The sequence below is a fragment of the Strigops habroptila genome, chromosome 2, assembly GCF_004027225.2.
Source record: "Strigops habroptila isolate Jane chromosome 2, bStrHab1.2.pri, whole genome shotgun sequence".
Lineage (NCBI taxonomy): Eukaryota > Metazoa > Chordata > Aves > Psittaciformes > Psittacidae > Strigops > Strigops habroptila.
Window position 1 is genome coordinate 32,621,327 of NC_044278.2, and position 19,923 is coordinate 32,641,249.

The 19,923-nt window shown below is 39.9% G+C and overlaps 1 protein-coding gene across 1 annotated transcript; it reads left to right on the forward strand.

The window, feature by feature from the left end:
- Positions 1-956: 956 nt before the first annotated feature.
- LOC115603870 (interferon-induced GTP-binding protein Mx-like) lies at positions 957-18,863 on the forward strand. The gene is made up of 13 exons (XM_030476313.1): positions 957-1,187; positions 3,175-3,367; positions 4,298-4,435; positions 5,672-5,826; positions 7,507-7,645; positions 8,144-8,342; positions 9,105-9,183; positions 10,159-10,281; positions 11,082-11,223; positions 13,411-13,569; positions 14,479-14,555; positions 15,558-15,800; positions 18,490-18,863. Exons 1-13 carry the CDS (start codon positions 957-959, stop codon positions 18,721-18,723), a joined length of 2,112 nt encoding a protein of 703 aa, XP_030332173.1. The 3' UTR covers positions 18,724-18,863.
- Positions 18,864-19,923: the final 1,060 nt, after the last annotated feature.

The window sequence follows — 19,923 nt, forward strand, 5'->3', positions numbered from 1 at the left end:
GATCTTAGTTTTGGCAGGGAAAGGTTAAAAAAAAAAAAAAAATCTAGCTTTGAAAAAATAATTTTGGGTTTTTTTCTTTAAGTCATTCTCACTGGAAATCGCTTCCCCTGGAAAATGTCACATCAAAAGCCTCCAGTTTCTATAGTCACCCACAGAAAATATATCAATCAACAAACTATTATACAAAGGAAAGCTGAAAAAGAAAACAAAAAATCTCCTAATTGTTCCTTCTCTAACATCATGTCAAGCAAAGTCTGCATTTTGGAGAGGGTTTTAATGTATACAGGAGGAGGTCTAAGATACTGAACTTCTAAAATAGATGTAAGACTTGCCTCTGCCAATTGTTTCTACCACAGGAGAGGTGAGTTGGCCTCATAGCAGACTATGGCTTGGTGTGTCCTACTCTCACTGCCTTTGGCCCACACATGTAAGACCCTCTTTGTACAGCCACACAGCCTTATACTCCCAACCCCAGGTGACTGAAGTTAAGCATTTGCACGCTCTCTCTGGCCATGCCCAGCAGCTGCTATACTGACTGAGATTCTCAAAGCACCTTTCAGCATAATATTTAATTGAGAAAAACTGCCTTTTTGCAAAAACAAGCATAATTTTGTTGTTTGGGGTTTTTTAATATTCTTGTTTACGTTTTGGCAATTTCTTTTTTTGAAAACACAAAGAAAGCATGAAAGAGGTAGGGAGAAGAGTTTCAATATCCTCTGGAGAGCAGTTTTAGTGATTTGAAAAGAGCTGTGGCAGTTGATATCTACTGAGGGTTTGAATCAGAAAATAAAAGTGGTGGTTGATTTTCTCTGCTATGATAACTGTTACAAGCTTGAGTCACTCAGTGCCCTATGTTTGATTGCAGGACCTGTATAAAGGAGTAATCGGACCAAATAGTAATCGCTAGAGAAGCACTTATGGACAGCCTACATGGTAAGCCAAAAATTCAGCAGGCCATGGATAGTAGGAGTGCAGCATTCAACCAACTTTTTGATGAAACAAAATTTGCCCTGATGAAAGATGGTTTTGCATCACATTCCTTACAACCATCTTTCAAAGCTTTTTCAGCACCTCTTCCACCAGAGTTAGAAGATGAAGATATGATGATGGTGGATAATATGATGGAGAGAAAGCCTAACTATGACCAGAAGGAGTTGAAGAAACAGTATTACGGAAAAACAGACAAGGTAAGACAGATAAAAGAAGGGGGCATAAATTCTCCCCACTCTTATTCCTTTGTTTCACTTTGTGCTCCAAAATGAATTTCATTGTCTCTTTGGGCAATCTGATCTTCTTAGGCCTAAGCAGAGAAGGACTTTTGGGATCGAGGCCAAGCAATCTTTTGTGTAATTAGGAAGATAAGTACCTGCAATTAATCTGCAAGCATAAAAAATGCAGGTGTAAAAAATAGGATGGCAGCAGCCTAGCAGCCAATTTAATGTGCAACGCTATCTGTTTCATTGGTAACAATTAGCAAATGTTGAATAGAAATCCTTTAGGAGACTTTTTTTTACTTGATGCTCTTCTACCTCCAACAGAAATATGAAGAAAGGTTGATCATTATCTGTGTTGAATATTTGACACTGATTGGTTTTCAAACCGTGTCATGGTGTCATAAAGAACTGGATTTAAGCCCAGCCAGTAACTCAGAGCCACGCAGCTGCTCACTCACTCCCCCCCTTCTTCCTCCCTCTTCTCCTGAAGGAATGGGGAGGACAATCAAAAGAATGTAACTCCCACGGGTTGAGATAAGAACAGTCCAGTAACTAAGGTATAATACAAAACCACTACTGCTACCACTAATAATAATAATGATAAGGGAAATAACAAGGGGAGAGGATATAATTGCTCACCACCCGCCAACCGATACAGAGGCCAACCTGAGCAGCGATCTCTCCTTCCGGGTAACTTCACCCAGTTTATATACTGGGCATGAGGTGCTGTGGGATGGAATACCCCTTTGGCCAGGTTGGGCCAGGTGTTCTGTCTCTGCTTCCTCCCAGCTTCCACTCCTCCCTGGCAGAGCATGAGACTGAGATAGTCCTTGGGAGGAACAAACATTACTACTTCATGAAGTTAATGAAGTCATATAGTTAATGAAGTTCTTTCTTTGAAAATTATTCAGATTTACCAGCTAGTAAATATCGTAATGAAGAACCTTACCAAAAAGGTTTTAAAATACCTGCCTCCACTAACATGTGATCCCTTTCTCATCTTGAAAGCTGTTCTGTTTGATTACATACAATTGATAGACGTATTTTCAGAAGTGGCTTTCTTACACAAAGGTGATGTTGAGAACTTCTGGTTTTCTTTTCAAGAAATAAGGTATGAATGTGCCTGGCCCATTAGGGTCTGTAAAATACTGTTGTCAAAATTACGTTTTTAAATTCAGCAGTCAGACTGGAATATGGAGACAGAAATAGGGAGAAGAAACCAAGCTGAACTAACACACTTTAGCTGACCATATTTAACAGCAGATGGACCAGTTTTGGAAAGGGCTGGAAATCATTTGGTTTGTTTTCATGAAAATGAAGAGCCTGTTTTAGTATCTGACACACATATCAAAACTGAAAAATGATAATAATCTGTCACTTAAAACAAATAATTCATCCCTTACCCTAGCCTAAAAAGAGGCAAAGAAAGAACAGCCATGGTGAACTAAAAGATTTTAGCCACGTGTTAAGGATGCTAGATCAGAACACTTTTGGTGTCTGTGCAAACACTAAACCATCAAACTTCAAAACAAAGATTTAACTATTATTACTAGGCCTAGATATCTTTTTCATACACATAATTCAGTACATCTGTAGATGAGTGGAAGAAAATGGTAGTTATTCAAAACAAACAAATAAATAAATAAAAACAATCAATTAACAAAACATACTTAGTAATGAGTCTCCCTTAACTCTTTACCTTCTCACGATAGCTTACAAAGTTTGGTATTTTAACTAAGGATGGTCATTGAGCCAACCTCGACTGATTTTGTCTTATTTACAGACACCAGTTTATAACATGGAGGTGCAAGGATACACAGTGATATGAAGTACAGCTTGGTGCCAGTACATAAGGTTTACTAAAGAATGATCTGTCGGAAAAAGATGCCTAAAAGTAGGGTGGTTTTGTGTGGAAACAAATTATTTTAAAATTATGAAAAATTTATTCTAACTCTAACAGGCAGCAGAACATTCATTATACAACCAATATGAGGAAAAAATCCGACCCTGCATTGATCTCATCGATAGCCTAAGAGCTCTTGGAATAGAAAAAGACCTGGCTTTGCCTGCAATTGCAGTGATTGGAGACCAGAGCTCTGGGAAAAGCTCCGTCCTAGAAGCACTGTCTGGTATTGCTCTCCCTAGAGGCAATGGTAAGGATTCACCTTCTCCGAACTCACCTGAATTTCACTTTGTAGAAGGGGGTTTTTTTCAGTCTAAAATTGGATAACTCCATGACTGAGACTATATCTAAATTGTGAGATTCCAGGGGCCTTCTCAGCTCTGGTCTCCAGTAGAAGAAATGGATGTGCAGGTCAGGCAGTGCAGGGTAACTCCAACAAGGCACATGTCCTGGGTTGTCAAGAGACCAGGAGTAAGAAAAGTATAGTGTAGTGTACTTGTCCCAAAATGTGGACAGACTGGAAGGTAACATCAGCTGATTCTGTACATTTCCCAGCAGAGAGTAGTTCAGCAGAGTATTGGTTTCACACAGAAGACTAGTTTTGAAATCTGCTTTTGAAGTTGGTTTGTGGTTTTTTTAACAAGATTTTCTTACAGATACCTTCTTTTTTTTTTTTTTTAATAAAAAAATGTACAAGGATCTCCTCTAACAAATATGTGACTTGGATGTTATATAAGTCAGAGAAGATTGTTGGAAGATATTGCTGCTCAAGAAGATTCACTTTCCAGCTCTCTCTGTGTGCGTGTATACACAAACATAATGTCTGCAAGTTCTGTGTGAGTTGACAGTACCATCTAGTATTTCAGGCTAGACTTGAGGAAAAGGTTCTCATAGGATGTAGGTGCAGCACTGAAGCAGGTCACCCAGAGAGGTGCAAATCTCCATCCTTGGAGGTTTGCAAGACAAGCCATGGCTGGACAGAGCCATGGCTGACCTCATCTAGTGTTAGACAGTCCTACTCTGAATGACAAGTCATATGAGAGCCCTTTGTCAATGTTTCTTCAAACATTTCTGTCTCTCTGTGTGAAGTATTAGGCAATCCTATCTACACCATGCAGTCCAGGGCTCTGTATCATGCATAACAGTTGCTGAGTTACCTCTGTCTTTGGAACTGCTGCAGGTATTGTTACTCGATGTCCCTTGGAACTTAAATTGAAAAGAATACCTGCCACCCAGGAATGGAAAGGGAAAATTCGTTACTGCAACTTGAACATAGAGCTCCAGAATGCCTCTGAGGTGGAGAATGCAATAAGACAAGGTGAGTTGTAATGTATTCCTCTTTGATTTGGCTTTCTCAATCTCCTCTTAATCCTTTCTCACCTTTTCTTAGGCTAAGCAGCAGTCCCCAGACTAACACAATGATTGTAGCCAGCAGTAACACCAAGAGCTGAATTCAGAGCAGAAGACAGTGGGGGAGCATAATATAACTCTCTTATGAGAGGTGTGCCACTTACTAAATCAGTGGTGAGAATGATCCATGATGTTCAAAAAAAGTCCAGGCTGTCCTCTCAGCTGGATGCTGTCTGCCTGGTTTGGGGAGGTTGTCAGTCAAATACAAAGCCCTAAATGGTTCCTGTCATCAGTTCACTCAGAGTATGCTTGAGGTATCTGTGGCTGTAAATCTTGTGATTTTGGAGAAAATTGCAAGAAGGCAGACTAGAAAGCATACGGAGTTTCTGCCAGTTAGTGTTACCACAGCCTCAATCACTGCACTTTCTATGTCACAGCTTTGATTTTATGGTATTTCATGCTGTGTAGGGAAACATTTTTCTTGCCCAAAGGACAGTAAGGACTTTGTGAAAATTGTATTGTTCTTATTTCTTTGACTAGCAGTGCTCTGCAACATTGTTAATTTTCCTAATGTTTTTCCATTAGCTTTTCAATATATTATTTTGATATTTTCAACATATCCTTCCAAAACTGACAAAGTGGTATGAATTGATTAAGCTAATTACAGAACTGAAAATTTCTCATGAGAATGACTACTGAGTTTCCTTGCTTGTCTGTACTGTTCACGGTTAAAATATTATTACCTTACAAGATTTGGTACAAATTACTTGATCTCTCAACCTATCAAAATGTAAAGAATATAGAATGTTATTATCTTTCAAGGCAGCCAAGGATTAATTAATGCCTACAAAGTGTCTTGACATTGAGAAATCTAATTTCTAAAACTGACTAGTATTCTGTCCAATCACTTTTGCTGTGGCTTACTTACAGGTACTTTGCATATAGGAAAGTTCAGAAGTATATGTTCTGTAAAATACTAAAGTTCACATTGCAAAAAGACTTCACATATCCACATGTTGCCTAATAATTTCCTTATATTTTTACATTAATGGATTTATGTGCATGGCTGAATGCCATGCCTAAAAAAGCCAAGCCTAAAAGTGCTTTAGTTGGTACCAGGTATTTTTGAAAGTCATTGTGCTCAACTTCACTTTCATGCATTATTTGAAGCTTATACTCATTGCCTTGTTCTTTTCTTCTTCAGCTCAGAATGCTGTGGCTGGTACTAAAGGTGCCGTTAGTGGAGAACTAGTTTCCCTAGAAATTTGGTCACCAGATGTACCAGATCTGACACTAATTGATCTTCCTGGAATTGCCAGAGTGCCTGTGGGGGAGCAGCCAAAAGACATAGGGGAACAGGTAAAACTCAGTCTCCTCATATGCCAGTCTATGCACGGTGTCACTTCTGTAACCTACCTATATGAGCCTTTGCTGTAGGATGCTGAAGTTATTATGCTGGGCTTCTGAGCCAGCAATAAAGCTACACTGACAAACAGGCCTATTTTTCAGGCAAGGAATTGCTCATAGGAACAGTGAGGTCCAGGATCTCCTGTCTGCCCTGTCATGCCAGAGAGAGTTGCCCACGCCAGCTGTGAAGGAGCCACCTCAGGGGCCTTGACACAGCCTACCCATGGAACCATGGAATAAGCCATTCATGTGGACTCTGAACACAGTGTTGCTCCTCTGTCCCTTGGCTAGACCACAGTCTGGAAGTCAGATACATCCCAAAATGAGTTGTCTCTTACCAGCTTTTTGGATGTATTTGGCAAAGGTGAATAGATCTGAGCTCTTGTAAGCTGTTCTGGAGCAAGACAGTAAATTGGTCCTCTTAAAGGTTTGTTGCTCTGTCATTCCTTACTTATGGAGCTCATCAAAATCAGAGCCATCCTGGTATTTCTCATTCCTTAGGGGATGAGACGCAGCAGACCCTTTTTGAAGTAAACAGAATATGCGCTAAATGGGAGGGGATCTCTGCTCTTCCTCTGGCTGCTTTTAGAAGAAATACTGAGGAATGCAGATAAAACTCTAGTTGGACAAGGCCAGCTGTGAGGATGATGTGCAGGAGCTGGGTGTACTGTTTCTGCTAGAATACCTTTAAATTGGAAATTGGAAGAAGAGTAGCCCAACCTGAACTAGACATATCAATAAAAATGAGACAAGATTGGATTGTCTGGGCTTAATTCTCTGAGAGAAGACTAATTTCATTTCACACTTAGATAGTAATCTTTCTATTGTATTCAGAAGAAAGCAGCAGGTGTGACATAATCCACAAATTTCCAGCCTGCATGCCTCATAGATGGAGGTTATATCATTGTAGCATGTTAGAAATTAGGATGGATGTGAAGTAGAAAAGAGAGGCACCTTTACCAAAACTCAGGGGAAAAAAAGAGTAAACTTACTTTAATATAAGCACAAGAGAGGTGTGTAAACCTTTTGTAATACAACACAAACTATGACAAACTCTTTTAGTTTGGCATTGAAAATAGAAGCAACACCAAGGAGATGTCTTGTGCGACTTGGGTTTTTTGGTTGGTTGGTTGGTTTTGGTTTTGGTTTGAGGTTTTGGGTTTGGTTTTGGGGTTTTTTCGCTATGAATACTCCACTGAAATATAAGCTAAAGACATTTTCTCTCCTTTCAGAGATACAAATTTGAGATTTATCAGCATAATCTAGCTTGCTTTCTTTCCATAAGTGTGTACCTCGGCATTAGAATATTTTTTTTCTCACGTGTGATTATTTGTGAAATATCTTCAATATTTCCATAATGACAGATTATACATGGGAGGTTAAACTGTACATAGGTCTCAGGATATGTATAACATCCAAACATGCTAGATGTTTGGATTAATCTTGACATACGAAAAGAGGCTGCGTTCTTCTGCTGACCCATTTCCATGCCATCCTTTAGCATGTAATACTATCCTCAGTAAATGTGACATTTAATGCCATTAGACAGTGATCATATTGCTAGAAATAGTCACATCCTACACAGAAGCATCTAATTTTACTGAACTTTATTAATGCTGTATTGCATTGCAGATCAAAATACTACTTAAAAAAATTATTTGCTTCAAAGAAACACTCAATTTGGTAGTGGTGCCATGTAATGTGGATATTGCAACAACAGAAGCATTGAAAATGGCTCAAGAGGTGGACCCCAGTGGAGAAAGGACACTAGGTGAGACAATTTTTAATCTGTAAGTTGAAGAAAAATGTGAATCTTTTTCACATGAAGGTCTAATGTTCTGTATTCCATGCTAGATCTGTAGAATTAGCTACTAGAAGAAGAAAAAAAAGAAAACAGCCTAAATGGATTATTTGCAAAGCTTGAGATGATCCAGTAGCTCGAAGAATCCCTCAAATTTGAATCTTGCTGGTTTACATGTTATGAATAACTGGAAATTGAAAATCTCAGAGTTAATTGCAGGAAAGTTTTGCTGCTGCCTGCTAAAAAAGATTTTGCAAGACAAAAAGAAGGTGGGAGGCCAATTGTAGAGCAAGTTTTACAGTGCAAAGCCCAGGAGCTGAGACCTTTCTAGGGGAGGGAAAAAAAACAACAAATGAAGAGATGTTACTTTATAAAACATGGTACAGAGTGTTCCTGCTCTGGGTGCCCTACTACACCTCTCCCACCTTTAACTTCTGCACTTGACTTTCTCTTTGGGTAATTTCACAGGGATCCTCACAAAACCTGACCTGCTGGATAGAGGAACTGAAGAGTCTGTCATGAAGATAATAGGAAACCAGGTCATCCCCCTCAAAAAAGGTTACATGATTGTCAAGTGTCGTGGACAACAGGACATTCACAACAAACTGTCCTTGGCCACTGCAATCCAGCAGGAGAGAAAATTCTTCCAGACTCACAAATATTTCAGGTACTTCTCGCAGCAAGGACCTAATTGAAAACATATTAAAGTTACTTCAAAGCTTCCTGTTGACTTGCTGAAATTTAAATTGGGGTTAGAAACAAGTATTAATGATACTCACTATTTCTCATTGCCTATGTAGTGTTACATTCCAGGGAGCCAGAGAATTTTACATGTCATATAAAACTTTAACACGCACTTTGTATGCAAGTTTGACATATAGATATATCTCCTCAATGCTGGGAGAAGTGCAATGGTCTTCAGAAGTTCAGGATAGTCTCAGGAAGTCTAAATTAAGCGTCTGAGCACTTCAAGTCAAGCACCGAAGTATTTCTGTGCACTGGAAAACATGGTTAAACTCAGCATGAGAAAGGATACTGCCTGTGCTAAGGGCACAGATTTCCCCAGAAGGTGACTCAGAAGCAAATCAATCAGAATATAGAGAATGGCAAGTGAAAAGTGTTTTGAATGAGTGTACTTCACATATGCAGAAATAATACAGCAGCACATTAATCTGCTGTTAGAAATTGCTATTTTCAAGTTCTTCTCTGTTTCCTTTTGCTTAGCCAGTAGCAGTAGCTGTCAAACAACTCTTGATTAAAATGCCCAGAGTCCTGGGCTGCTGCTGTATCTGTGCTAGCACTGCCCAGACAGCCCTTCTTTTATTCAATTTGTGTAGTAGGACTAGTGAAAATAGAGCAAAGCATCAGTGCTACCTCCTTGCCCTGCCCATGCAGCCTACCCAAAAACACCTCTTCCTCTGTTTTGCAGCATTCTTCTGGAAGAAAGAAGGGCTACTATTCCTTATCTGGCAGAAAAGCTCACAAATGAACTTGTGGGACATATTATTGTAAGTAACAGAAGTGCTATACTAAGCTGTTTGTGTCAGTTACAATCTAGAAATAAGTTCAGCCGTTTAACCTTGGATTACAATTGATTGCAATTGGATTGCACCTTTTTATGCATAGATAGTAGTTTATTATCCTCCAGTCCGGCAATCTGAGGACAAATTGCACTGAGAGTTAAAGGTGAAAAAAAACATGCTCTGTTAATCTTAAACTAAAGGTTAACAATAGGCAAATAATTTAATTTGTGACTCTTAACTCCTGCCTTTTCGATGACAGCCATGTTATTTCTTTTTGTTTGTGAAGAGTGTTGATTGACTGGGTGACAAGTTACTGCTATGAGCTTACTAAAACACAACAATTTCTATTTAACTGAAAATGTTTTAAAAAAATTCAAGTAAGATGTAATTGTTTTATTATATTATTATACTACTGTAAATATATTGGAGTTTTAATTTTATATACATCTATCTGTAAGTAATATATCTTATTCCAGTAAGGGAAAATGCTAAAATACAGGGAACCTCTAAATTCAGTCCTGAAGGAGAAAAAAACATGCATTTGTGTATCCTTATGCAACTAAACAGCTGTGTTCAATCAGGTATTTGTCAGGAATGGAAGGGTCAGTGCATTCTCCACATCACCACCTCCCTGGCACAACCTGTGAAGACACAGTTTTTGGCTCACTATACATGAAATGTTGCCCTAGACTGTAGCTACTCTGCCTACCTCACAGCAAGGTCCAGCTTGACTTCTCAGGGAGATCTTAGCTCCCTGCCTTCTCTCAGTGAAAGCCATATTTGCATTTCCATGGTATCCCACTGTCATGTGTGGGATGCAAGGACAGCAAGCTCTTAGACTCCAAGGAGCAGCAAAGATCTTGTGCAGGTGTAGGTCACTCTTAGAGGGATTTTATTTTCCTTCCGAAACGAGACATGTTCAACCTACCTAAATGTCCTTCTTTACTGTCTACCCACCAGAAAACTTTGCCAACACTAGAGAACCAAGTTCGTGTGGCACTCCAAAAAACATTACAGGATCTACAAGAGTACAAAAGAGCTGCACCCACAACAGAGTCTGAGAAGCTGACTGTCCTCACCGACGTGAGTATCAATATCAATTTGATCACAGAGCACAATGAAGAGGTAAATGTGGGAGAAAAAGAAACCACTTAAACTTAGGAAACCATCAGCATGGAGCACCAGGAAGCTTGTGGTATTTGTCATTAAAGTGTCTCAAGAGTAACATAGTAACATAAACCTCTGGCAGGAATACATCATAGCTGCAAAAACAATGGACCACAGGAGCTCATGGCCCCTTTTAGCAATATTTTTCCTGTGATTATGTAACAAGAGAATTGAACAACAACTCGGTTGAATGGTCAAAATCAAGCATCTCTGGGATGGAAAAATTACATGCCTGCCTGCCCAACATTTTGAAGGGTTTCTATTGTTTACAGCACTCATAAAATCAAAGGCAATCCTGATATCAAAATATGGTTTACTAGTCCACCTAAGTATCTTATCTTGGAGAACTAATCCCTCACAGAAAGCTTTCAGGAGGCCAGCGAGGGCAGTTACGAAGGCTCATCAGCCTTCAAAGACTTCATACAAGTCTGGTCAAATAGAATTTACTAAATGGTTCTAAGAGTCGCAGGAAAGGGGAAAAAAAGAAAAAGTGTCAAGTTTGTTCTCCTCCAGCTACGCTGGTTTGGGGAAAAATCAAACAAAAAAACAAACAAAACAACAGGAGTTACAAGATAAAAGATGTAAGGAAGGGATGTTTTCAATGAACCATGTTCCTGCTTTAACATCAAAAGATTGCAGATTTGTTTTACATATGCAAGTCAGCCTGAAGAAATTAAACTTTACTACATTCTTGCTTGTTCTTTAATTCATTACAGTTGATCAAACTCTTTAACCAAGGTGTCTCTCAAACAATGCGTGGAGAGGAACAGTTGGTTGGAAATGAAGTCAGGCTGTTTACAAAAATCCGCAAAGAGTTCCGAACATGGGAAGCAGTTCTCCTAGAATGTGCTGCAAAGGGTAAGCATAGAAAACCATTGTTTGCAGCTGACTTGAGATTCCATTCCCTTGCTTTTAAATCAAGACACAGCATCATCAATGGGTTGTTTTCAAGAAAGTAAAACCAAGAAGCTGGGAGCATGCATCTGTTGTAGTGTTAGGTAAGTTACGCTTTGGTTCTTGAGGAAGAACACCAAGCTCGTGTTAAATGCTGAAATTATGGAGACATCAGTGGATGTCTCTCTTCTCCCAGCAAAGTAGTAAAATCAAGACTATGGGCCCCGGCACAAAATTTATTGGTGAGTCTCTTAACCATTCTTCTAAATAACACAATAAAACAAACATATCATCATCATTATTATTATTATTTTAAACTATATAATGAATTTGCTATAATTATATTACTATTTTTATTATTACTATTATTAGGAATGTTTTACAATTTTGGTCTTTTTTGTGCTACTTTAGTTCTGGTTTAAGGTGTGGAGAAAGCAATTCTGAGCCTGAATCACCACAATCTTGTAAAGAGCACCCATTTCTGTGTATCTCCCACTTTACTAATTGCTTAACCAAACTCAGATCTAAACTGAGGCTTAGGGTGGCGCATGCAAGCTGAACTTTGCCGTACACTCAACATCTTTTGCAGCATCTCTTTCACATCTTTCAGAGACCCCATCCTTTGCTCTTAGAGATGAAATAGCATCAGTTATCAGTCAAGCAGCAGCTCTTGAAACAAAGTCTTTTGTCTTTGATGCACATCTATGTCAGCATTACTAGTCACTCTAAAATGATAGGTACAAATAGGCTGCAAGAATGACATCAACCAGAGACAAACATATGTATATATATGCATATATGTGAAGACAGACAGACATCGGTGTATGTCAACATATCTTATGTCCCATCCATGAAATGCTAACATGATTTTATGGAGAGGAATTAAAAATTAAGACAATGAAGGCATGAAGAAATAGACATAAAAACAACAGAAAGCACTAGCAGAAAGATGCAGCTTCTTCAGAGGACAAGAACAACTGAGTTGCATTACAAGGCATTACAAGGCATTACAAGGCAGCTGAACCACAGTGGGGAATCCTCTGGGCACTTTCAGGTTATGCCCGTCGATTTGAACTAATACATCCAACTTCACAATAGGATCAGGTAGCAACACACAGCAGCTCTTACAACAGCATAGCTCTTGCTGACAATATGCTACCCCAAAATCATGTGCGCATATGCCCAGATAAAGTATTTATATGTGCAGCAGAGTAAGTTCACTTACATAGCTTGCAAACTAGAGGTAGCTTTAGTGAGGTCTTACTCAACAAAAAGCACTATTATCAGTCACAGCTACGATTCCTGAAGGTACATCATTGCATGTCAGATGATACTGTTTAAATTGAGCTTTCTTATGATGAATGAAAGTATTAAAAGTAGTAGATATGTTTGATATTTGAAGCCTTGAACTTTCTGTTGCAAAGCTGATAGATGTTCTTGTGGCCATGTTACAATTTTGTACTATCTTAACTGTACAGGTACGTTTTCAGACTCTGAACCAGATTCCCTACATCTACTTCTGGGGTTTTTGTGGGGGTTTTTTCCACTATTTTTTTTTTTCTTTTTAATTATCCAACTATGGATTCATGTATCTGAATGTTAGAACTGAAAGCATTCATGGCTTGACTTCTACTTCCACATCTACATATGATTCACAAATTTGACCCCCAAACAGGCCAATATGGAAACCTTTTAAAACACTCAGAGACATGTCTTTGCCTGAATATGTAAACCAGTTCAAAGAGATATACCCCATTTAAGATGGCAAATTCCTATAATGTAAACAAAGAAATATTGACTGTGACATACATAAAAATAGATAGTCAACAGTAGATTCCCTGGAATAAGACTGTTCAGGGTTTTGTTTTGTTCCATGAGGGTAGCAATTCCAAGAAGAACCAGTACGTTTGAGCCCCATCATGATTTCTGGATTGCTTTCTGTCATTTAAGTGCTTGATCCATTGTGTAATTAACTGAGCAATAATGTGTTAGCTCAGCTCTCTTTTTTCTCGCTTGGTTTTGCTTGAGAGATCATCTCAGTAGTTGTTCTTCTCAAGAGCATTTCAAAGAGGAGAAATAGACTTCCTTCGTAAATCTGAAATTCATAAATTGAATGATTAGTAGTAAAGCAATGTTATTTTAATATTACAGTTAAAAAAAATGTACCCAGTAAAGCATGGAAATATGAAGAACAGTATCGTGGACGGGAGTTCCCAGGTTTTACCAATTACAGGACGTTTGAGGATGTTATAAAAGAGCAGATCATAGAACTGGAGGAGCCGGCCACTGAGATACTGAACAGGGTGATCGGTACGTCTCACAGGCCTCATGAGGCTGTCGCACGGGAGATACTCATGTGCCTAACTTTTTTTTTCCAGGATGAGCCAATGTTCTCTCTGCTGGAGCAAGAGCTCCAGCCAGGATTCTTCAGAGTGCGGAAGTGAATTTGATTCAACCTGGAGTCTTACTTCTCTAGAGCCTCCAATGTCTACATGTGGTCTCCAGCATTTATTAATACTTCTCCCAGTGGCTGGCAGAAGAGAGAGTTAGAATGTAACTATAGTAAATAACAGAGTAAAAAACTAGTACAGCAGAAGTACCCGGTTCCAGCCCAGCAGCTTGGTATTCCGAAACCCAGGAAGTGGCGTTCACAAACCTGAACAGGGAACTCAGCTTCTTTGCCAGTTCTTTGCATAACATTGTTCGTATCATACAGTGACTGCTGGGACTGGGGGAAAGAGTACATAGTTCATCCAGTAAAAAGAAAAAGTATGTCATGATCCTATGTTTGCCTTAGAAGGCAGCTATGGTGTCTGTGCCAGACTCAGTGATCTGTCCTACATGCAGCTAGCCCCTCTCCCTGCAGGAGCAACTTAGGGGGTGAGATGCAGATGTGCTTACATGGCCAAGTGATGGCACATCTGGTCAGATATGTCTGTAAGCACAGAAATTGGTTTATCAAAGAAATCTTAGGGATATTCAATTTCTCAGGTGTTAAGTGGTTACAGCAGGTCTTTAGTGGCTCACACTCTTGGACCTAGAAATCTAAATTTCTGCTTGTTTCTATTGATCACAAAGGCACAGTGCATCAGTACAGCTGCACGGCTATTTCTGGATGAATACAGAAAATGGATAGTTTTCCCAAGTGTCATATTAACAATAGCTTAAAAACCTCACTTGATTACCTGACATTATTTTGTCTATCTCTTCTTCCCTTAGGACTGGTTGAAGAGAAATTTATGGAACTCACTGAAAGGCATTTTGCTAATTTCCACAATCTGAACAGAGCTGTTAAGGTGAGACATTACCTATAACCTGAGACAAGAGCAAGACAGAATGGCATTTGTAAATACAGCCATTTGTAAATACAGCATTTCTAAATACTGCTTACAGTACCTACCCCATTGCATTACCCTTATGCAACCATTGAATTTCTTGCAGGCCTATATTTCTTATAACATGAGGAAGAGCATGAAAATGATAGCACCTTTACAATGGGACTAATGAAAGTGCCTTTTGCCTTTTGGTACAACTTTGACAAGATATAAAACATACATTCCTCATTCATCCTGGTCACATTCAAGCCAATGCAAAGAAAACACAGTATGGCTGCCTCAATGAGTTTATAGTTAATTTAAATTTAAGTCCTGCAATGATTTGTAAGCATGTGGGTAGCCTAAGAGTGCTAAACAGTGCTTTTCCCTCTCTGAAAGGCAAGCCAGGTTGTTAGCCAGTGCAGGAATCTCATCTTCAATAAAAGGGAGCAAGAGCAGACAAGCCAAAAATCATTCAACATGAGAGAGTTAGAAGATGACTGTTCACACTTTGGGGTAGAGTTAAATGATATGGATGTCATTGAGCCTTTGTCTCAGAAAGATCTTCGAGGAAGAGATGAGAAGCAATGCTGGACATCAAGGAAGCAGGGTCCACTCACAAGGTACTGCTTAGAAAGGAAACTCAAATGCAAATGTGAGTGAAATAGGTGGTTTGCTACTTGACTTGCATGGCCAAACCTTACTGAGCTCCCAGGCCAACCATATACCAAGCAAATAAGCTGTTTCAGCCAAACAGAGAAGTATTTAGGGAGGATCTTTAGGCATAACACAGTGAGAGAAATGAAGAGGGAGGAAGTTCTGGTAAACACTGAAGACGAAGAAAAAGATGGGATGCTTTCTTAGGAGTGCTGAGAAAGCATTTTAAGGGAATTTGAGGATGACTGAGGGAACTTTGCTGCTATGCACCAGCACCTTTGCAAAGGAAGTAAATGTCTGAGAACTTCTTGTTCGTTTCTTCCCTAGACCAGAATTGAAGACATTAGAGAAAAACAAGCAGCGGAGGCTGAAAGACATATCCGGACCCAGTTTAAAATGGAGAGAGTTGTATACTGCCAGGATAACCTTTACATGAATGATTTAAAATCTGTTAATGGAGAATACTTTAACAAAGTCAGCAATGGGAAAGACTCTCAGGTTGGATCTGGTTTGCAACAAGAGCCCTCCTTTGTTCAGGAAATGGTTTCTCATACGAAGGCCTACTTCTATGTGAGTTTACAGATGATACAGCAGTTGTTCTGCACCTTGAATGGTATATACTCACTGTCCAGATCTCACTGTAGTTACTATATTGAGTCTATCATGCAATACTGCTACTATGCAGGGAATAGTAGCCAGAGGGTGTGTCTTGTCCAAGTACATGCACAGCTTTTATGCGAATTAATCAGAGCTCCTGACCGGTGATGAAATGCCGGGGACAAAGATGGTCAGAAGGCTGTGCCAGCACAGTTTCTGGGGAGAAGTAGTTGCACAGTGCCAGATACGGTGATTAGAGAAGCCTGCAATTTCTTAAAATGACAGTTAGTTCCCAAAGCACTTGTTAACTACCTCCCAGCCTGGCATGGCTCCGTGCTGTGGCTGCCCCTTGCTCAGGGAATACACTATGGGCAAGTGAGCCCTCTTTTCCAGCTTTTCACGGAGAAGCGTGTGACTCCTGACAGCTGCACAGCCCCATGCCAATACAATGCTCTCTTGCTGGCTTTCCTATGGGAACAAGGGTCCAGGGGGTGAAAGGACAGTCACTTACCAGCATGGAGGAGAGGATAGGATGAGGAAGAGCCCTTGGCCCTGTAACTGGAAGTTACCAATATTCAGTTGCTGGCAAGTGCCCCTCTACAGCAAAGGAAGCAACAGTCCTAGGATAGCTTTCCCCACTGCAAGTTTATCTCACATTTTTCCAATAACACTATTTTCCATAAGCTTAACAACATTATGTACAGTGCTTCCGCATTTGGCACAGAATCTGAGAGCTTAGGTCAGCTCAGGTCAGCCTCAAGCCCTTTTGCATATTCCTGCTGCCAGCAGAAAGCCGTGTCAGTGGCTTGCAGTCAGATCCTAAACTAATGTGACTGGAAGACTGATAACATTAAGTTAAAATGGATTCAGCTGTCTGTAGAGATCAGAGTGTGTTCTGCATTGCAGAGAGCTCATAGAAGTTAAGTCTCTGAAGACAAATGAAAACAAAAGGATGTTTTAACAAAATATGTTAAAGAAACTCAGCGAGGAGAACATGCAGTATCAGTATTTGCTTTTGATCTTTGTTTTGTAAAACTCTCCCACAAAGTAAAAAGTTCAATGTTAATAATACAGTAGGTGGGTAGCAGCTCACCTTGAATTCCAATAACAAGATTTTGACAAATTCCTGCATTAAACGTTCAGGCTGCTTAGGCTGATGGAGGGAGAGAAAACCATCAGCTTTCAGAGAGTGAGACAAAGGCAGAACTGCATAAGCTCTTCCCTGCCACCTCGCTATTCTCTCTGCTATAGCACAAATGTCTTAGAGGTTAGTTATACATTTTTGTAAATGTCCTAAGAGCCATTTTCAACAATAACAAATACCAGGGCATCGTATTTCAATGGGGCTTACATAAGGCCAAAACACTTTGAATGCAATGGAAGCTTTTAAGTGTCCATGGCCTTTGAAAATGGCATGCATGATTCTGTGTCACCTATTGCAAGACTGTCAAGATTCTGGGTAGAATTTGGCTCCAGAAAAAACACCCATATTTAAAGCATGTAGGCTCCCTTCCACTACAATCAGTAGTGCCTAGTGAAATGTAGGCTCCGTAAGTGCTTTAGCTGACTCAGCCAAATTGCTTCTATTGACTAGATCTCTGCAAAACAGAAAGAAAAACTAAACATCTAGTCTTAGGTATTTTTCAGCTTGAGTTCAACCCCACCTTTGTACATGGAAGATTTGCACCCAGTGAGCTCCAGAGGTATTTAAAGCCAGAAACACCTCAGACTTCTCTGAAACAGGCTGCCTAAACCTTATTGGACCTACAAATCAAAAGTGCCTCTGCAAGGTCTTCCCACTACCATTTTCAAGTCAGGTGCCACAAGAAGAAAGGAAGACAACACCTTTCTCAATTGCAGCCAGTCACTCAGGCATAAGTGCTCACCTGGCACCAGGAGGGCTGGCGGCACCTCCCTCCCAGCACTGGAGAGGTTTTGAATCTCCCATTGTCCAAAAGCACCAGCTAAGCTCCCCAAGGCCTGCGGATGTCTCTGGGGAAAGGGTCCCACAAGCTCTTCTAGGTCAATGTTTCAATTTGCATAGATAAATAGCAGACCAGACAGCTCGTCAGCTTAGCAGAAAATTATCTCATTGAGTTATCAATAGAGGTAATGTAGGCAAAACATAACCTCACTGTTGCTGAAGGCATTTTCCCTTAAAGCTAATGCTTACTCCAAAGTTGTCTTACACTTAAAGGGACAACCACATCAGAAATACCACCTAAATACAGAAATTTAGCCCTTTAGTGAAAATGACTCTTTGATTTCCTGTACCATAATGGATTAGTAGCATTCAGAGAATACAAATTTGATGCCAGAAATTGTTCACAAGTACTATCCGTCAGGTATGTCCTTGTATAAACTCTTACCAACAATAGCTGGCAGAGCTAAGTGGGGAACAACCTGCCTTGGGTTTAGTTTGCTGAGAGAAAAAAGCAACAGCTGACATTCCCATAATTCTAATTTTTTACATCTTTAGGTACAAAAAAGACTAACAACAAACATTTTTTTAGCTCATAGAACCACTCACTTCTTGAACAGTAACTCAGTACTGAACATTTTAAAAATGTGCTGTCATTTCTTCCCATATTGCCTATAGCCCCTTCCTTTTTTAGTTCATTTGGGGAAATAAGTCTTCTGTCTTTTTACCCCCTTCTTGCAGGGAGCAAGTAAACGCCTCTCTAATCAGATACCTCTGATCATCCTGTCTTCTGCCTTTCTTGACTTCGGGGATGGCTTACAGACCACAATGTTGCATCTTTTGCAAGAAAAAGACAAGTTAAGCCATCTCCTTCAGGAAGACAGTGAAGCTGCTAAACGTAAGAACTACCTCAGTGAACGAGCTGATCGTCTCACCAAAGCCTGCCGGTACCTGAGAGACTTCACCTTGCTGTAGATTTCTTAATTTTTCAGTCTACTTGTTTTCTAGTATTATTGAAGAACTTTGTAAAATCCCCTGAAAATGCAATGTCAGCACACACCTTTAACACTCATTTCTAGTGTTGTTTGCTTTATTTTCCATAATCAGTTACACACAAACACCTACCCTTATGTCAAATGCTCTTTTGTGGGAGTTGTGATTGAATAAATGTTATCCCATTTTTAAACATTTGCTTTATGAACTCTGTATAACCATTAAAATAATTATTAAAAATCTAGAGCTCTTGAGGGTTGTGGTATTTTGTTTGCTTTTTTGATGAGGATGAGGGCTTTCAGCTGTATAACTCACAAACTGTAGAAATCAAATTACCCAACTAACTTTCCTAGACAAAGCTTAGTGCACAACCTTAGCAATCCCACACTTCCCTTCGTGGTTTTGCCTCGCTGTGGTTGATGTCTTTCCTGCCATGGCCTGAAAGACAGCTCTGCAAGCTATTGCCACTCTTAAGTCCCAGCCCAGTAGGTAGACGGTGCATACAGTGGGCATGAAACAATTCCAGCCTAGAGGGAAAAAAAGTGAACTTCATATTATCAGGACATCCACAGGATGCTGTTGGCTCTGCTTCTCCTTTTTCAGTTCTCTGATTTGTAGAGAAAGGCTAAGAGGCTGTTTCTTTTAGACGCCTGGAGCATCGCCTGAAATTTTGGGACTGATAGGCACTTCTATAGATGCCAGGACTTGGATGTCCAAAAGAGATTAAACCACCCAGGATGTTAAACATTAGAAGGGTGTCCAGCATGTGGCTTGCTGCCTTTCTCCTTTCCCTCCCCAAGGAAAGGAGAAGCTTTCCAAAAGCTCATTCATTTCATGGGAGCCAGTGCAAAATATAACACTGCATGCTGTATTCACAACATCTTTCATATGAAGGATTGATTTTAACAGGCAAAGCTGTGCTTTGTGTAGCGAGAGTAATGTCTGCATTCAGCTAAGAAAAAAGTGCTCATGCCAGTGTGCCATGCAGTAATTTCGAAGATGCTTACAAGAGAAGCCGCCTCTTCAGGCTAGAACTGGTAGGTGTTTGGCCCTCTGGCATGAAATAGCAGCAGTAAACGGCTGACTTCTGTGGCACAGCTTTCACCCCAGTACAGCATACAGCTTTCTTAACTCTGTGTAGTGCTACAGCCAGTTCTCGGCATTTCAGATACTGTTTTGCTA